The sequence below is a fragment of the Strongylocentrotus purpuratus genome, unplaced genomic scaffold, assembly GCF_000002235.5.
Source record: "Strongylocentrotus purpuratus isolate Spur 01 unplaced genomic scaffold, Spur_5.0 spur5_scaffold_14, whole genome shotgun sequence".
In the NCBI taxonomy this organism is placed as follows: Eukaryota; Metazoa; Echinodermata; class Echinoidea; order Camarodonta; family Strongylocentrotidae; genus Strongylocentrotus; species Strongylocentrotus purpuratus.
In genome coordinates, this window is record NW_022145599.1 from 4,658,945 (window position 1) to 4,677,526 (window position 18,582).

The window sequence follows — 18,582 nt, forward strand, 5'->3', positions numbered from 1 at the left end:
ATAAAGCCCTCGTGAAAATAACAGCTTAGACCCTATATAAACTCTGACCTATGATAGCATTTAAATACTTATAATGTCAATTTTACAAATATCAGTATGAACAAATAAATTGCAACAACTCACCAACCTGTTACGTACCTCCTATTTTTCCTTTTCAGACATGAAATACACCGTCTCTATAAAAAATGATGGACCTGTGATTTTAGGCTCATTTGCAACTTTCGTGGCCACAGTCAAAGCCAATCCGTCCAGATCTAAGGATGGAAAAGGTAATCTCATGTTCACGTGGACTGGTCCTCCCAGCTATCTCCCACAGTTAATGTTTGGTCCTGGTCCCTGTACTATAGAGATTCCATTTGATATGAAGTTGAAACCAGGAGAGATGAGAGATGACCATTCAATGTACAGTTCATGAAGTGGATGTAATTGGCCATTCAGGGGAATTGGTTGGAAAGTCAAATTCAAGCATTCAAGTCACAGGTAAGTTATCTCCTTTTTTAATTAATTACTATAGAGAACCTCAGTTTTATCATACTTTTCTCAAAAAATCTATGTAATGTACATGTAAGTGATAAGGAAAATATACAACTGTATTATCGTTCAGGCATTTCCTGCAATGAGTTTATTTTTATTGTTTTGGTTCCAATGCTCGTTCATTTGTGTATTCTTCTCCTGTAATGTAGTAGGGGATATTTGCATGGAGCTCTTTTCTGTTTTTTGACACTCCCGATGGTCTAATATCATGAGTCTTCATTTTCATGTCCTTGTGAAAAAATAAATATCCAGTCTCTTTGAAGTTAGCTGACAAACTCTAAAAAGGACTAAAAATGGATGTATTGGTAGCTGCCAGCTGGTTAAAATTGACTGACAGGCTAAGTCCATTCCAAAATAATTTGCTTTTAATATGTGAAGAATACATAGAGAAACAGAGCAAAGTAAATTTGAGTAAAATCGGATAACGAATAAGGAAGTTATGAAAAAACTATGGAACTTAGAAAATCACTACACAAATTGCCAATTTGTTTATCAGTTTGTGACGTCATTGCCTCGCTATTTATCAATTGCTTTATATATTTTTATCCCATTCATTCCCCTTTTTATCCCCCAAAACTTGTATTTCCCCATGCCTTTGCCCGGGTTATATGATTTGTATAATATTGCGTGCATGACATTTCACAAAATCTTTTATGAACTTTGAAGAATTGATAATATTTTTTAAATATTGTATTCATAATCATTGATTTTTATATAAATAGTTTATCAAAATTTACATTTTTCATGATTTAACTGAACAAAATTACTCTATATTAGTGCATCCACACAAAAACATGTACTATCAATATACATGTAACTTGAATGATGGTGTGAGTAAATAAAAATGTTAGGGGGGAAATCTGGAATTTATATCCTCAATATAAAGAAAACAATTATTGGAAAGTGAGGCAATGACATCACAGACTCATGAGTGAGTTGCCAATTTGTGTTGTGATTTTCAAAGTTGTTTGTGTCATCAAAAAATCATAACTTTCTTATTAGTTATCCAATTTTGCTCAAACTTTTTTGATTGGTTTGTCTGATTTTTCCGCCTCTACTGAAAGTACTGTTAGTTATTTTTGGAATTGACTTGCCCTGTAATGTCTTCACAGAAAGATCATATGAACAATACAGATATTAAAGATAAACTTGAGTTCTGGTAACGCGATTGCATTGTGAAAGAAAATGTGTGGAATGCATCAGAAAAGGTTGATCATGAAGCATGTAAGTATTGGTGTGTACTGCAAGGTTCTGGAGTCATCAAATTCATAATAAATTTGGCTCAGTCTTGGTAAAGTAACAAGCACACTACACAGAAAGATGTATATATGGGACAACACAAATGGTGTCGGGGCTAGTACTACCTGATTTCCTTATTGTTGTATTGTATTTATTTTCCAATCATATTAAAAAGACAATAACATATGACATAAAACGAAATGAAACATAACAGAATTTAAAAAAAATAAATTACATGTGTATATAGATTGCTTAAAAATGATTGGCTGGATTGGCCGTTCAGTGTCATAAAAATATATGACACTGTTCTTCCTGGGGGTCCAGGTACAATTAAAAGAAACATTACGTAAATAGAAATTTTAAAAATAATGCACAAGCTGCTGAGTATAACACTTGCATGTCCTCTTTCGTGTTAACCAATGAAACAAAACAATTAAAAGCAAGAAAAGGCTATACATTTACAATTGCTGAGATTTGCGGATAATTAACCCGCTATGCGCGAATCAGTAAGAGGAACGACTGCAAGAAAGAGAGATAGAGAGAGAGAGAGAGAGAAAGGGAGAAAGAGAAATAGAGAAGAACTCTCTTGCAAAGCGTGTGGAAGGCACATGTAACGCCTGGCGCGTCGGGGAAAGAAATCAAAGCAATTGAATAGGTGAATGAACAAGTACAAAATATGCTACCTTATTCACGGATCCCGGACGCGCCCAGCATAACACCATGTAATTCCAAACCCCACGCGAGAGACCCGCCCACTGTGTTGTCTAATTCTCTATCCGACAATCGATCCTCAACTATAAACGTCAATAAACGATTTTCCCTATGAGGCCAAAATTTATACACACGCCATCATCAAACGCTAATCAAAATGCCATACGCACACCTGACAACAAACTATCGCACCCCAATAGAAGGTACGCAGTGCTTGTTGCCAGCCGGGACAAGTTAAAAAGCTTATCCCAGCTAGCAACGCAAATGGGCAATTCCGTATGGGAAAGAGGAAAATCACCAAATTCTTAATTTGATCCAACTTCAATAATTAACATTTTCCATGTGGTCAAGAAATCACTTGTGATGGAACTGAAAACCGTTTTGAAATATCTTATACGGTTTTTCTGAAAAATTTATTTGAAGTTGGGGCTATTTTGGGGGCCACAATCACATGATCATGATTTAATTTCTTAAAATTCAGTGGAGCAATGTATTTAAAACTTATTCCTCTATATTTATTCCTAATTGAACAACATCACAAATAGGAATCAAGATTTGCAAATTATTTTCAAAAAATGAAAAAAGTTTTTGTGTGAGAGATTTTTCAATTTTACCCTTAAAATGGCGTAATTCCGTTACCAAAATTTGAAAGAAGTTTTACTCACAAAGTTATTTCTTACTTTTTTTTTTTGAAGTTGCAAATTCTCTTCCTTTATCTACCTACCAACAGCTCTAAACATTAATTTCAGAAGTATCTACTTATGTTCCTATCAAAACACTGGTAACGGAATTACATGGTAACGGAATTACATTGGTAACATAATTACAAGGGGCAGCAGCATTAGTAATGAGTGGTTCGTTTTTCAAGAGATGGACCTGCTGCCTCATGTACATATATGTATGCTGTGTTACAACATTTTTAATGGATTTTGCCCCCTTTTTTGAAGTAGTGGCTTATTATATTAACTGTCTAACTAAAGACTAAGGATCTGGCTTCGATAAATTCAATGAATGTTTTTAAAAACTTTTTTCAAATTTGCATAAAGACTACAAACTAGGCTGGGAATTTTAGATGTGTTTATTTTCATTCACTCTGAACTTGCAATTAAAATTGTACCAACATCTCTTATGAAACCTTTTGATTTAAGCATGGAAATACTTCATATTATTTCACCTATGGCGATTTTAAACAGTGCCTTTTCTGATTTTTATTCTTCACTGATCTCATCTAATCTATTGAAAAAAGAGAGAAAAATTTCATTAGAAGTTAGAAAGCTAAGACCATAGCGCACTAGCCCTCTTGCAGACTGTGAATTTCCCTACTCTACGTATTATACATGGGACTTTTAAAGGGAAAGGGGGGGGGGGGGGCAGGGTGACTTTGACAATGTCCGCTAGCACTCATAGAAAGTACCTCACGAAAACACCCTAAAAAACAGCTAGGTGGAGGTTGGAAAGCAAGGTCTACAATACATGTAAATACCAAAACAAAAAAAGGATAATTCATTAAAAGTTAGATGGCTATAAAAGACCATAGTGGACTAGTCTTCTTGCAGACGGACACTTTCGTTATATGGATGGGGCCATTGGAGGGGGGGGGGGGGAGGGAGGGGTGACTTTGAATCAGTCCGCTAGCACACAGAGAAAATACCTTTGCCGATGACTATACGTAGGTGGAGGTTGAAAAAGCAAGGTCTAATCTAGCGAAAAATATTTAATAAAAAGTAAAAAGGCTTTGGCAGGTACCGGACTAGTCCCGTTGCAGACGGTTACTTTGCCGACTCGTAACACGTAAAACATATGGGACTGAGGGAAGGTGTCAGGGTAACTTACTGTACAGGTCCGCTAGCGCTCAGAGCAAATACGTTAACAAGTGACAAGGTGGAGGTTGAAGGGGAAGGTCTAATCTATCAAAAAACATGTATTTTATTAGAAGTTACGTGTAGATGGCTACGACCATAGCAGACTGGCCCTCTTGCAGACGGTTAATTTCCATACTCTACGTGTTAAACATAAGGGGAGGGGGGGGGGGTGGCAGGGCGCCTTTGACTAGATTGCTAACGCTCAGAGAAAATATAACTGTTTGGAATGAAGAATGATGACAATGGTCAAGTTTGTTACATGTTGTAACAAATTCAAGACCACTGATCAAGTATGTAATTAATTTTAAAAGAATAATAACCAAATATTAAAGAATGATAACAATTTAGTGAATTGGCGTAATGATTTACAAGGTTTGACATTTTATTGCAACTCTGTTGATGACATTATCTTAATTAATTAGTTTTGAATCGGGTGCTAGCTTTTGTGGATTGAAATTGTAGTATGGAATCATCTGACAAGGTTTGTAATTAATTTTAAAAGAATGATAACCAGTGCTCCCTCTAAGGCTCTACCATTAATGTCGCAAAATTGGCTCAGCAGGTTGAAAAATTGGCTCGACAGAAATATGAGATAGGGGAATGATTTACAAATTCTGGTGTGAATATTATTGAAACGCTGTTGACAAAATGATAGCTATATTAAGCTCTCTTTATATAATTAGTTTAGATTATGGTGGTTGGCTTTATGGACTGAAATCATTATAAATAAATATTCATGTGTTTTGTTTTTAATTTACATCAAGATCCCTGTGTTGGGTGTAGGCAGTGTTATTAGTAGCACTTAAGTGATTTGGAATTGTTTGAATGCTTAAATGTAACCATCCACGACGAACAGGTTGTAATGTTGCAATTTTCAATCGATTTTGATCAAACCTGCATAAAATAAGCTTTGAAATAATGTATTGCATGTGGTATTTGCTAGGTTAATAGGCCCTCACAATAGTCAATAAAACAATTGAATATCCTTTGTTTCCTATTGAATACTGTGGAGTTTATTGACCTGTTTCTATAAATTGGTCTTGGCGACTTCACAACCAGTTTGTCATGTATGGTCACAAAAGTGATCTGTATATGTGTAATTCCGTTACCGCCAGATAGGCAATAATATATGTAGTTTGTCATACTTTGTGTGATGTTCCTACTTGCAAACTAAACCAAATTAAAATTAGTTGTAAACTAGTATATGATAACACATATTGACATAAATTTAATCACTACACACCAATATTTGCTCAGAAATGTCATATTTACTTGCTATTTAACAATATAAAAGACATGTTTTTCAACAGTTTTTAGAAATGAAGTGCATATATGAATTGCTTTGTAGTTTAAATCAATTATTGCAACCCCTGAAACAATTAAACAACAATTTAAGCCTAAATAATGTTTACAAAATCACCTTTTTTCAAGCTTATTTCAGAAGACGTAATTCCGTTACCATTAATGTAATTCCGTTACCGCTACCTTCTTTCATAAAACCATTCCGCATAGATAAACCATGACAACTTCACAAAAAAAAATCTTGCCATGGGACAGTCAACAATATAAGCTCTCTTTATTAGCATTACTTCACCCCAATTGGCTGCAGATTTCAGACGAAATCTTTTCAAAGTTAGTGTAAAAATAACCTGATTTTTCTGCCGTAATTCCGTTACCGACACACTTTTGGTCCTGGGGTGTTCCGAATGTTGAAAAATAATTTTTTTTAATTTGATTTGCTAACAGGTGCATAATACAGAAAGAATAAAAAGATAAATAATCACCTAGGTCTAACCACCTGTCTACAGTATATCAAAATAGAGCCCAAATTTCTCTGAAATGTAATCCGTTACCGTGGAATTGCCCAAATGAATGCAATTCGCATTCCGACCATTGTGATGCGGCCGCTCGCTATCAGGTGATTACATAGCTTGTCCTAGGGCAGGCATGAGTAAACTTGACCACAAGAGGAAAACGGTGTATTGCCGCGTACCAAGCAAAACAAACCCACAAATTTGAGCATTCAGCCATCGTGCAGTAGAAAGAAAGACGAGGCAAAAATACCATACACTTTCGGGCTACACGAAAGAAAAAGCATCAATAGTTTCAAACAGCAGCTTGATTTACACAATTATGTTTACATACACAAGTAGAACTTAAATACATGTCTACCCTAATTACTAGTAATGTGTCCCCCCCGCCCCCCCCCCCCCCCCCCCCACAGCTAAGTGTAACTTCTGGCAAGGCATAATACCACTGAAAGTCTAGGCAAGATCAATGAATGGCAGATAGTTCTTTGCAAAAAACACTTAAGCTGTTGGAGAGTTTAATATTGTTAGGTAAGCGGTTAAATTCTCGCGAGCCTCTATATAAAAACATTCTCCGACAGCTCTCGGATTTCGGTTTGGGTAGAGCTAAATTTCCCCGGGATCTCAACCCGTATAAATAATTATTATAATTAAAACGATCCTTCAAATAAGAAGGGGCAAGATTGTGTAATGATTTGTACACCATCGTGAGCAGGTGTGACTTTCGTCTAGATTGTAATAAGGACCACCCCAATCTTCCGTGAATTTCGTTGTTAGAAATATGATCATAGAGGTTTACACTTAAAATGATTCGACCTGCTCTATTTTGTAATTTTTGGAGTCGGTCAACATGTTTCTTGCTAGCGGAATCATAAACAATATCAGCATAATCAAACAGGGGTAAAATTATTGAATTGTAAACTAACTTTAATTGAGTTTGAGGTAAACAATGGCGGAGTCGGGCAAGATAGTTAACTGTTTTTCCAATTTTCTTACACATTTCATCAATATGAATATCCCATTTTAAACGAGGATCGAGCTGCATACCAAGGTATTTAACCACGTTTTTCTGTGTAATAGCTTTGCCAGAAATTTGAACATTAAAAATATTATATTTTGATAACATATAACTTGATCCAAATAACATGCTAATAGTTTTCTCAACATTAAGGCTAAGTTTGTTCTGACATAGCCAATTGTGAACATTGTTTAAATCGATATTTAGGATTCTTTGAATATTACAGACATTTTTATCGGAAAAATATAGCACAGTGTCATCTGCATAAAGATGAATGTTACAATGTTTTACTCTGTTAACCAAATCATTTATATAAATCGTAAAAAGCAGCGGCCCGAGGGTTGACCCTTGAGGAATTCCATAATCGACATCTAAAATGTTTGAAGAAGTAGAGTTCAAACAAGTAAAAATTTGACGGTTGCATAAATAAGTACGAAACCAGTGTAACACGTTGTCAGTAACTCCCAATGACTCGAGTTTGTTTAAAAGAATATTTACGTCAACAGTATCAAAAGCCTTTTTAAGGTCAATGAAAACCGCTCCAGTGTATAAACCTTTGTCCATGGATTCTAACCATTCATCGGTAACCTTCAATAGAGAAGACATAGTTGAATGCATCTTTCGAAAACCAGACTGCTGTCGGCTCAAAATCTCATGTTCATTCATGTATAATTTCAGTTGTTTACAAACAAGTTTTTCTAGAATTTTAGAAACAGTCGGCAAAATGGATATAGGTCTGTAATTACATGGATCTTCTTTATTTCCTGATTTAAATATTGGAATCACTTTGGCTGTCTTATACTGGTTTGGAAATTTAGAGTCAAGCAGTGATTTATTGAATAAATAAGTAAGATAAGGGGCAATAATTGGAGCTGACATTTTCAACAACCCTATAGAAATACCATCAGTACCACAAGCAGACTTGTTTTTCATAAGTTTGATCTCTTTTTGAACTTCCTCCACTGTGATCATTTGGAAATTGAAACAAGAATCTGTATGATCGTCAAAAATAACTGAATCACTTGCTTCGGGTATTTTGGAAGCTAAAACCTTGCCAACATTTGCGAAATAATCATTGAATTGTTCACTTCTTTGATGTAAATGTTCTTCATTAGAAAAGGTTGATTTCATTGAATTGTTCGAGGGTAATAATGACTTCAATACAGACCAAGTATTTCCAGCATTGGTTTGAATTTTTGTCAGTTGATCAGTGTAATATTTTTTCTTGGCTTTTCGAATGTCAAAAGTCACTTTATTTCTCAATTTTCTATAATCTTTCATTTTTTGTTCATCTTTAGCTTTCCATGCCTTTTCTTTTAATTTATTTCTCTTTTTAATGAGATTAAAAATATCTGAGTTCATCCAAGGAGATTTTCTAATCTTCATTCTTTTCTTTTTGACTGGCATATACCGATTAAGGACATTCATGAATAAACTCTCCCATTTGCTGATAGCCAAGTCAATATCATCAATATCTAAAACTTCAAACCAAGGCTGATTTTTTAAACTTTCGAAGTATGAGTTCAGATCAATTCCTGATTTTTTCCTAAAATTTACAGTTTGAGGATTTCCACTGTGTTTTGATTTCCAAATGATATAACTCAAAGAATGATCACTGATACCTAGGTGTATAACACCATGACTAAAAACCTTCTCTTTTTTATTTGTTAGAGTGTGGTCAATAAGGGTTGATGAATCGGATGTTATCCTGGTAGGAATTTCAGTATTTATCTGTTCTAGTGAATATACATTATGGATTTCATTAAGACGTTTTGAATTTGCAGACAATGGAACATTCAATAAATCACAGTTTGTGTCACTCATAACAATAATGGGATAGTTAAAACTGTCAAGAAATGATAGCATCTCTTCATAGTATTGTAAAGTCTCAATGTTACTATTGGGAGGTCGGTACCACGTGAGGAAAATTAAAGGTGTAGAACATTTAGGTTGAATCATTACAGGAATTATTTCTAATGAAGAAAACAAAGTATCATATTTAATCAAATCAAATGACAAGGAACTGTGAATATATACAGCCACTCCCCCTCTATGCTCATTTCTCAGCCAGTATACATTTTCTTCCAAAATTGTTTGGCACATGACATTTATTTGTAATCTTGAACATTCAGTGTAAGTTTTGTTAGATTCTGTGAGAATTGATTTTCTTTTTTTAACCAGAACTCAAGTTTATCTTTAAATGTGGGGTTTTGTCAGATTATTTGATTATTCAGGGAGGAGTATGTAAATGTATGCTTTCCTTTATCCTGTATCTCTATCTGACTTTCTCACTGTTAGTCAATTATCAAATCATCAAATTAACACCCCTCCCTCTTCTCTTAAAAACTCGTCCATAGTATGAAACGAAAGGTAAATATCCTTCCTGTGGTAATTGACGTTCATCCATACCATTGTGTTTTCTTTAAGTTTTGATTCTCAACTTTATTCCAGTATTTTACTCGAGTCAAATATAGGAAACTAATTTTATTGAATGACCTCCTGAAGGTAAACAGTAAACTGTACTTAATTAATTTGCAAAGAGTTTAGTTTCATTTCGCATTTACATACATGTACAGGGTGTAATTGACTAATAAATTCTCACCCATTTAGACATTTGTTGTACTTAAAGCTGACATGGAATTGTATTTGGTCTGCGTACAGACATGTACTTTCAGTTCAAGACTTCAAGAATATTTAAACCAAAAGTTTATTGAATATTGAACCCATATAAGTTTCTTTGACAAGATTGTGCATTTTTGTCTGTAGAGGTACATGTACAGAGAGTCAATATTTACTAGATTTGTAGGTGATAACCTGTGATACATGTAGGACTTTAAAATGAGATACATTTACCAGTACCGGTAGTCTTAATGAAATATACATGACGACAGTATCATATAAATTCCTCCATTCCGAAAGGAAAAGTAAGTTTTTGGGCATGACGTACATGTACATCTTTATAGAGCTTATTGAAGGTCAAATATTTGAAGGCCCAAATTAAGTTTGTAGGGTGATTACCTGTGATATGGGTCTTATAAAATGAGATACATTTACCAGTAGTCTAAGACTTAATAATAATAATAATAATTACAGTGCTTATATAGCGCCTAACACTTACTTTGTCAGAAGTCTCTAAGCGCTCTACAATAATGCAGCATAATTACCCTGGCTTATACAACAGTATCATATAAATTCCTCCATTCTGAAAGGAAAAGTAAGTTTTGGTCGTGACGTACATGTACATGATCTTTATGGAGCTTATTGAAGGTCTAATTTGTGTCAGTTTAAAAATGTTCCCTGAAAAGCATGGCTCTTCAAATGCCTTAATATTTTGAATATGGCATACAATTTTTATGCCACACGTTAGTGTAGTCCCATATACATCTTTCTGTGTACAGTGCTTGTAAATTTACCAAGACTGGGCCAAATTTCTTATCATTTTGATGATACCAGAACCTTGAAGTACACACTAATACTTATATGCTAGATGATCAACCTTTTCTAATCAATTCCACACTTTTTTCTCACAATGCAATTGCATGACCAGAACTCGACTTTGTCTTTAACTTTAAAGAAGTATATTTGAACTAATATTGTGCATGTGTACGAATATGGAACCCTGAACATACAGAACAAAATATTTTGTGTGTGTGTGATTTTTTCCCTCTGATAATCATCTTTAACCTCAAAATTGATGATGAAATTTAAAAATGAAAAATACAAACTTGCTATTGTATAAAGGTATGTATAATCAACCAATCATTATTTTTTCCACTTTTAATCTCCTTTACAGACACCATCAATGGTAACATCTCATTGAGTTCCAGTGCTTATCCACAGTGCAATATGAGCAACCCTTCCTGTAGTATACCTACCAAAACAAAGCTGACCATGGAAGCAGATCTCCATGACCCTAGCTATTTCTTTGAGGAGGCCGTTCTTCTCTACAAATGGAACATGGGTAATGGGATGATCATACAGTCATCATTGGTAAGTGAAGCCACAGCTCTATACTTATAGTGGACAAGAAATGTGCTAGCTTGGAAACAATGCATATTACCTGCCATTTAGTATTTAAACAAACTATAAGCTCATTGTTTTTTGTGCACTTTTTTCCTTTAGCCTCTATTTTTATGTCAAATATCTTCTCGTTCATTCTTGCGGTTTACACTGATGAATGCTAAAAAAAACCACTTAAATACATGTAAGTGTGCCTCTACCCAGTAGTCATAACGTATTGAGAGAGAAAGCTGTGACATGCTCATCTATTCGTACGCAAGATGGGTTGTAGATTAAGATTTTGACCCCTGAAACAAACACCTAAACTTTAAACAAGACCAAATATGTTTTATCACTTTTTAGGAAAAAATGTTTGTACACACATCACGAAAATGAGCGACTTTCAGGCTGACATGCAAAGACAAAAGGTCATGTGACTTTGTATTAAACTGTACGTCCGATTTTCAAAAAAATGTTTTAAAAGGTGCGCAAGACTGGAAAGAAAAAAGTCTGCGAGTGCCGTGGCGTCATCCGTACATGTTCCCGAACAATCAGAAAAATCACGGAGAGGTGGCCATTATGCCCCCGGCCTCATTAAGGTTTAAGGTGAAAGCCAACCTTGAAAGCATCCTAAACTACAGTACTAGAGGAAAGAAGAAAACTCAGAGAAGAAGACTGGTGAAAGTTTGAATGAAATCGGACAAAAAATGAGAAAGTTATGAATTGGTAAAAGTTAAATCGTTAATGTCTCTCTAAAGAAGTGGTGGATAACTTTCCCACTTGTTCCAACTAGTAGTTCCAACACATATAGCGATCTATACATTATTAAGAAATGGGTAACTTTATTAGTTGGTTGATTTCTGATTTTCCCCCACATGTTAAGGTCTGCTTAGATTTTGATATTTCTCCTTAACCAAGAGCAACTTATATATTTTTTGTATTATTTATATTATTATTGTTATTTTTTTTTTTGGGGGGGGGGAGGGAGGGGGAATAGTTCTATGTATCAAGCCCTGCAAACAAGCATTGTTCAAGTTGAATTTCATGTTACTACTGGGAATTCTCTCTCTCTCTCTCTCTCCTCCTCCCCTTCCTCCCCTTTCTCTCTCCCTGTCCCTCTTCCTTTCCCTCTCCCTGTCCCTCTCCCTTTCCCTCTCCCTTTCCCTCCCCCTTCTCTCGCTCTCTCTCTCTCTCTCTCCATCTCTTGCTCTCATTTAGCCTGAGTTGACCTACAGCTACCCCAAGAAGGGAGATTATAACATCACAGTGAACATCACAGCCATCAAGGAGGAGAGGAAGATGGTCGGTGTCTGGTGGAGAACTATAAGGGTTTTAGGTGAGAATAACTGCTCCTTTGCCATTGCAGAATATTTCCAATCAATTGTAGTTAAAGGTACCATATTCAAGGGAAACTTGGAACATCAGGGCCCCGTCTTACAAAGAGTTGCGATTGATCCAAATCAATCACAAGTCCTCCAATCAACCACAAGTTTGCAGTCCTGCTCCTATCTCTTATGTACATAGTTGCGATTGATATCGACTCTTTGTAAGCAGGGCCCAGAAATCAGTTATAAAATGCTTGAAATTTACTTCTGAAATTGTCAAGCAAACCAATTCAAAAAATTGGAGAAAAAAAAAAATAACCCTTCTTTTCTTCTGTCTGCCAAGTGCATTTATGGAAAGCATGAGGACAAAGAAGCTTTTAACAATTTAACTTGGTACTTGATTTTCTTGGTCTTGCCTTTGTGAACGCATTGTTGATTTGGGCCATTCCATGGTAACTCGCGTTACACTTAATGGGTACATTGACACGATAATGTGCCTATATCTTTAGAACTGCTAGGATCTACAAGATACTTTTTTCAAACATGGACAGGGTAGATATAGAACAACTGAATGAAACAAAAAAGAAAATTGAAGAACAAACATTTTTAGATTCTTGGATTATTGAATTTCGGTAACTCGCGTTACAAAAAAAGGACATGGTCAATTCTACAAGACCCTCTTTTCTCCTCATACTAGACAATCTTGACAAAATCTTTCCTACTTTAATTTGATAGTAGGTTGTGACTTACTAGTATAAGATCACAATATTAAAGATAAGAAACAATGGACTAGTAAAATGCAGGAAGCAAATATGTCGGTAACTCGCGTTACGGTAACTCGCGTTACATTTTTTCCGGAGGCCATTTTCACCCCTATGTAATAGATTAAATATCACAGGACCCCTTAGAATATGGAAATATATTCATCTTTTTCCATTCAGCGAAATTTTCAGGAAAAAATATTACAAGAATCCTGTGTAATCTGCAATAAATTTTTTTTTTTCAGCTACAGTCCCACATGTATGTTTTTGATGATAGTTTGAGAAAAAAATTGTATTGAATTTGAAAGGCCCTAATGTTTTATGAACATCCATGGCATAAGGTTAGTGATAAATCAAAGAATTAACATAAGAGGTACATTTCTTTTTTTGATGTCATGTCCTTCTCATGGAATGGCCCATTTCCCTCCATAGCACAACGTATTGATGAGTGTCTCATATGAAGAAGTCATATCTTAAAACTCAAGGGTCCTAGTCTTCACACAAAGTTGTTGCTCATGGATTAATGATTACCTTGTCCTTCAGATAGGAATAGAATTTTGTTGTTGTTTAATTGATGTAATCCACCGATTGAGTAACCCATTCACCTTCAGGGAGGAAGGGAGGGGTGAAGAGAGAGAGGGGGGGGGGGGTTGACATTTGTTTATTTATCTAGATAAAGGCATACTGTAGCAATAGCAGAACTGCAAACATGTACGATTTAATCGTATTTCGTACGATTTTTAGAAGTAAATAGGACAGTTCGATTTCATCAATGAAATCGATTTCCAACATTTGTAGTTTGTATGTGTGTGTGTTGGCCAGTTTCAATGGCAAAATGCCCATTCTGTCCCGTAAAGTATCCTACATGCATCTCACATCAGTAATTTTGGGATGTTCATTGGTTCATCGAACACGCCAGTCGTGACGAAATCATGCATATTCAACCAATGATCCATACAAAAAAATTCTTCCTGTATGTAGGAACTGTAAGAGGCATTGATCCATATTTTTTTTTTAATACAATTTTTTGTCAGTAAAATACAACTTTTGGGATTAAAGAATACAGTTTTTGAACTCCAGAGGTTGGCAGGTCTGCAATAGTAAATTGATAAATATGATGAGCCTTTTTAAAGCAAAGCTGTCTATGTCTTGCTTACCGATACCATGACTCACATATCATTACCCTAACATCCTGAACTAGCCACAGAATTCCATTTACTTCCTTCTTCCTTTCCAGATGCCATTACAAATTTAACAATTAAAAGTCGATCGTCTTCGGTACAAGTCGGCAACAAAGAGACTGTCAATGTCACCTGCAATGGAAGGTCAGTTGGGTATTACACAATAATTATGAAAGTAATGCATGAATTTAAAAATGACCCATCACAAAAAATTATCTTACTCAACATATTTGGGATTTCATAGTAATATTTTCTATTCAAATATTCAATTGCCGGTATTACTTTTGTAAAGATCTATGCAAGTTTGAATTTCAAAATTGTATTGTTCAAGTAAATTGAGGTCTTTAAAAAATACAAAGTATGATTTTGACCTAAGACTTCAGGTCCCCTTGAAAGTTGTTTAAGGGAAATCCAACCTTGATAGCAAATTATTCTAGAGGAAAGCAGACAAATCAGAAAAGCAGACTGGGGAAAGTTTGAAGAGATGAATTATTTAAAGTTGTAATCATAAATGTCTCTGTGATGTAGTGACGGACAACTTTTCCATTTGTTCCAACACACAAAAGACGAAGTTTTCAATTATTCAAAAATGTATGACTCAGGAGGGTCTTTTCTCTATATACTTTTTGGTGCATCATTTCATATTGCCTAATGTCTTGAGCGTGAAGTTGTGAGTAAAAAGTACAAGTATTACAGTAATAATGAATCAATCATCTGTTTCCTTCTTCCTCAGTCCACCAGTTGAGCTATGTTTGACCGTTGATGGACCGTCCAGTGATTGGTCAAACCAAACCAACACCACCTGTGTGATGGTGCTCAATGATACGTGTCATACCACTATCAACTACTACTTCCAATCATTAGGAGAGTATACATTCCAGGCAGCAGCCAGTAACAATGTAAGCTTTGCAGTCAGTGTATCTACAATACATGCACATGCACCACCAGGTAAGCTGGCCTCCTTCTATGAATTATTTTGCTTTTAATTGTACTTAAGAGCTGCTGTTGTTTATAAGTCCCTCAAAAAAGTTCAGAAACTCAAGTTTGATCGATTATATATCGCTTTTCATGGGATAATTATTTCTTTGTTTAGTATCATTACTTAGGAATTATGTTTGTTCTTCTTTAAAATGATACTGTATTTGTTATGATTTTGTAGCCATGGAATAAGGGGCAGGGTCAAAAGTGAAAAGTAGCAAAATGCACCGATAAGCACTGGTATTGTTATGCAGTGTGCTACACAGCAGCCCCTACACTCTTCAAAGAAAGAAGAATGCACAGCCGAACAAAAGCAGTACATCTTGCAACCTTTCACTTTTGACCTTGTGGCTTATTTTAATGTAATGCAGTAATGCACATTCCATGACTGACCAAGAAACCGCTAACGTATGGGGTATTGTTTTAAGAAGAATACACACACTTTCTAATGATACTTAACAAAGTGATGCTTATATGCTGACCTGCCAACCAGTGTGATTTTTAGAAGCAAATATGATAGTACGATTTTCCTAAATAAAATATGATTTTCCAACAAAAAAAACAAAAAAAATCAATACCAAAAGCCCATTCTGTCCTGTAGATTATCCTACAAGCATCTCACATCGGCAATTTGGGAATGTTCATTGGTTCATCGAACACACCAGTCTTGACGAAATCATGCATATTCAACCAATGATCCATAACAAAATTTATTACTGCATGTAGGAACTGTAAGAGGCATTGATTTGCATAACAGTCCTTGTTTATTTTTAAGAATACAACTTTTGTCAGTAAAATACAACTTTTGAGATTGAAGAATACAGTTTTTGAACTCCAGAGGTTGGCAGGTCTGCTATATGCCATAACAAGAGAGATATGATCAATCAAACTAGAGTTCCCAAACTTTTTTTGAGGGCTTTAGATCCTATGCTATTCTAAGACATAAATCATCTGTTGCAGTCATTGGAAATACATACATAGTATAGATTAAATATTCTATTGATGATCTGTTCTTCTTTGTATGGTTGTAAAAAATAGTTTAAGCCTCAGAGAGATGGGAGAAATATTCTCTTTGGAAATTTTGGAATGGCATTGTAAGTACTTTGGGAGGTGTTCTCATGAAGAAAAATGAACATTAGAATGTTTCTTTATTTAAGTGTAAGATTTATATTCATGTAGTTAGACATGTATATTCAAGATAATTGTCTCTCTTATTCTTATATTCATGTAGTTAGACATGTATATCCAAGATAATTGTCTCTCTTATTCAATGATACATTTCTGAACTACACATATCTCATTTCATTATTACATTCGTCATGTTGTGATTCATTATATCCATCTCATTTGTTCTCTATGCCTAGCCCTCCCAGCCCAGTCCATAACTGCAATAACAGTGGCCGTCATTGCTGGACTCTGCATGACAAGTTTTGCTCTCATCTCCTTCATCCAACACGTACGCAAGAACAGGAAACGTAACGTAGAGGTCGCGAACTTTGACTTCCAATTCCGGGAGCACAGCGATTCGTTTGTGAAACTGAAGACGAGTATCTTTGGATGGAAGAGATATATCAGTGAGAAGAGTCTTTTGAAGGATAATTCCAGCTCAAACTTTTATTCCTTGTGAGTGGTAATGATACAGGGAGTTTACAGAGAGATAGTTGCAAGCTTGACCTGCATATAATGTTCCCAAACGCTCATTTAGTCTGGTTTCCAGGACTAAAGAGCTAATGAGTTTGTCCTAATACGTAGAAATGTCAAAATCCATAAACCCTTGTCGTAGTCGTGTATGTAGATAATATCATCACCACAGCTGAGAACAGGGTTAGTGCTCATAGACAGAGAGAGGTAGAGAGAGAGAGAGAGAGAGAGAAAGCAAAGGAATGAGGGAGGAAGAAAAAGATGTATTTTCTGTAGTGCATACTTTCTACTATGAGCTACTGGTGACATGATAGATCTTTCCTTTTCGATGAGATCAAAATAATTCAAACAGTTCAGCAAACAACGGATAAAAGATTATTTTTACCGAAGGAAAGCAGGCTTGGAACATGCAGCAGGTGAAGGATGCAACCCTGTGGAGGATGTGTGCAATCCGAAGAAGTAGTGCCATTAGTAGTTTGAAATAGTGAGGGTCGGGAGACCAGTAATGGATGAAGATATGGAGTGGGATTTCAAGGAATACATACATACCCACGGACAGGCCTATCGTCTATCGCGGTAGGAATTTATTCCTTGAAATGCTAGAGCGCCGTATGGTATCCATGCTAAAGCCAGGATAATAATCGGGAGCACCAGGAGGGTCAAATCTGACTGATATGAGCGCTATACAAGAACCCATTATTATTATTATTATTATATAACTAGGAGCAGAACAAAATAGCCGAGTTAGTCGTTGAGAACAATCTGCTTAGAATTTGAAATCAATGACTAAATCAGTAACTCCGTCCTTCAATTGTGATTTTGTATGCAAGCTTCTCTCCATTTGTTTTGTAACTTGAACTTGGACTGTTTTGTACATTAAAGTTTCAGCCTTTTCACTTTACTTTAACGAATACCACATGTTAAGATTCTAAGCTTCTGATTGGTCAAAACTGCAGGCGTGACATTCAGTGGGCAGTAAAGCGATAACATTTTGACTTGGCATAGTTCCAAACGCACATACAATGGAGGGACGCTATAGATGCCCGTGAAGTATACAATGGAAGTGCACAGTGGATACAAACATTTCTTTTAGATAAATTTCCCCACATTTTCAAATACATCATGAAAGGGAGAATTATTTCATTGCCTTTTTGAGAATCCACAAGTGGGATGCAGTATATAAAACCAATATTGACTGCTGAATTTTGGGGTCACCTTAAAACTATAGCTCTTTGGTGATCTGGAGCCTGCACTATCGGTATGTCCCTTGTTAACTTCCTCTCAGAGCACAGTACAGTTTCAAGATCACCTTAGCAGAAATGCCAACCAGTACGATTAAATTGTATTGAGTACGATAATAAGAGTGAACTACAATAATACAATATCACCTCTTAAAATACGATTTAAAAACCCATAAAAACATGTACAAGTAAACCACTCAACCCCAACAAAAAGTTTGCTTTACAATTTTCTCATTAAATTTTAATGAAAGAGCTAACATTTTACTTGACCGTACTTACCAGTA

At 35.4% G+C, this 18,582-nt stretch overlaps 1 protein-coding gene across 1 annotated transcript; it reads left to right on the plus strand.

Moving 5' to 3' along the window:
* Positions 1-390: 390 nt before the first annotated feature.
* On the plus strand, positions 391-18,497 carry LOC753411 (transmembrane protein 130). Its single transcript, XM_030984015.1, has 6 exons — positions 391-480; positions 10,966-11,162; positions 12,390-12,507; positions 14,495-14,582; positions 15,172-15,386; positions 16,781-18,497. Exons 2-6 carry the CDS (start codon positions 11,019-11,021, stop codon positions 17,041-17,043), a joined length of 828 nt encoding a protein of 275 aa, XP_030839875.1. The 5' UTR covers positions 391-480; positions 10,966-11,018; the 3' UTR covers positions 17,044-18,497.
* The last annotated feature ends 85 nt before the right edge of the window (positions 18,498-18,582 follow it).

Coding starts and splice junctions, on each gene's coding strand:
- LOC753411 (XM_030984015.1), top strand. CDS start 11,019: ATGAGCAACCCTTCCTGTAGTATACCTACCAAAACAAAGCTGACCATG. Junction 12,508..14,494: donor GAGAACTATAAGGGTTTTAG/GTGAGAATAACT, acceptor CTTCCTTTCCAG/ATGCCATTACAAATTTAACA. Junction 15,387..16,780: donor ACATGCACATGCACCACCAG/GTAAGCTGGCCT, acceptor CTCTATGCCTAG/CCCTCCCAGCCCAGTCCATA.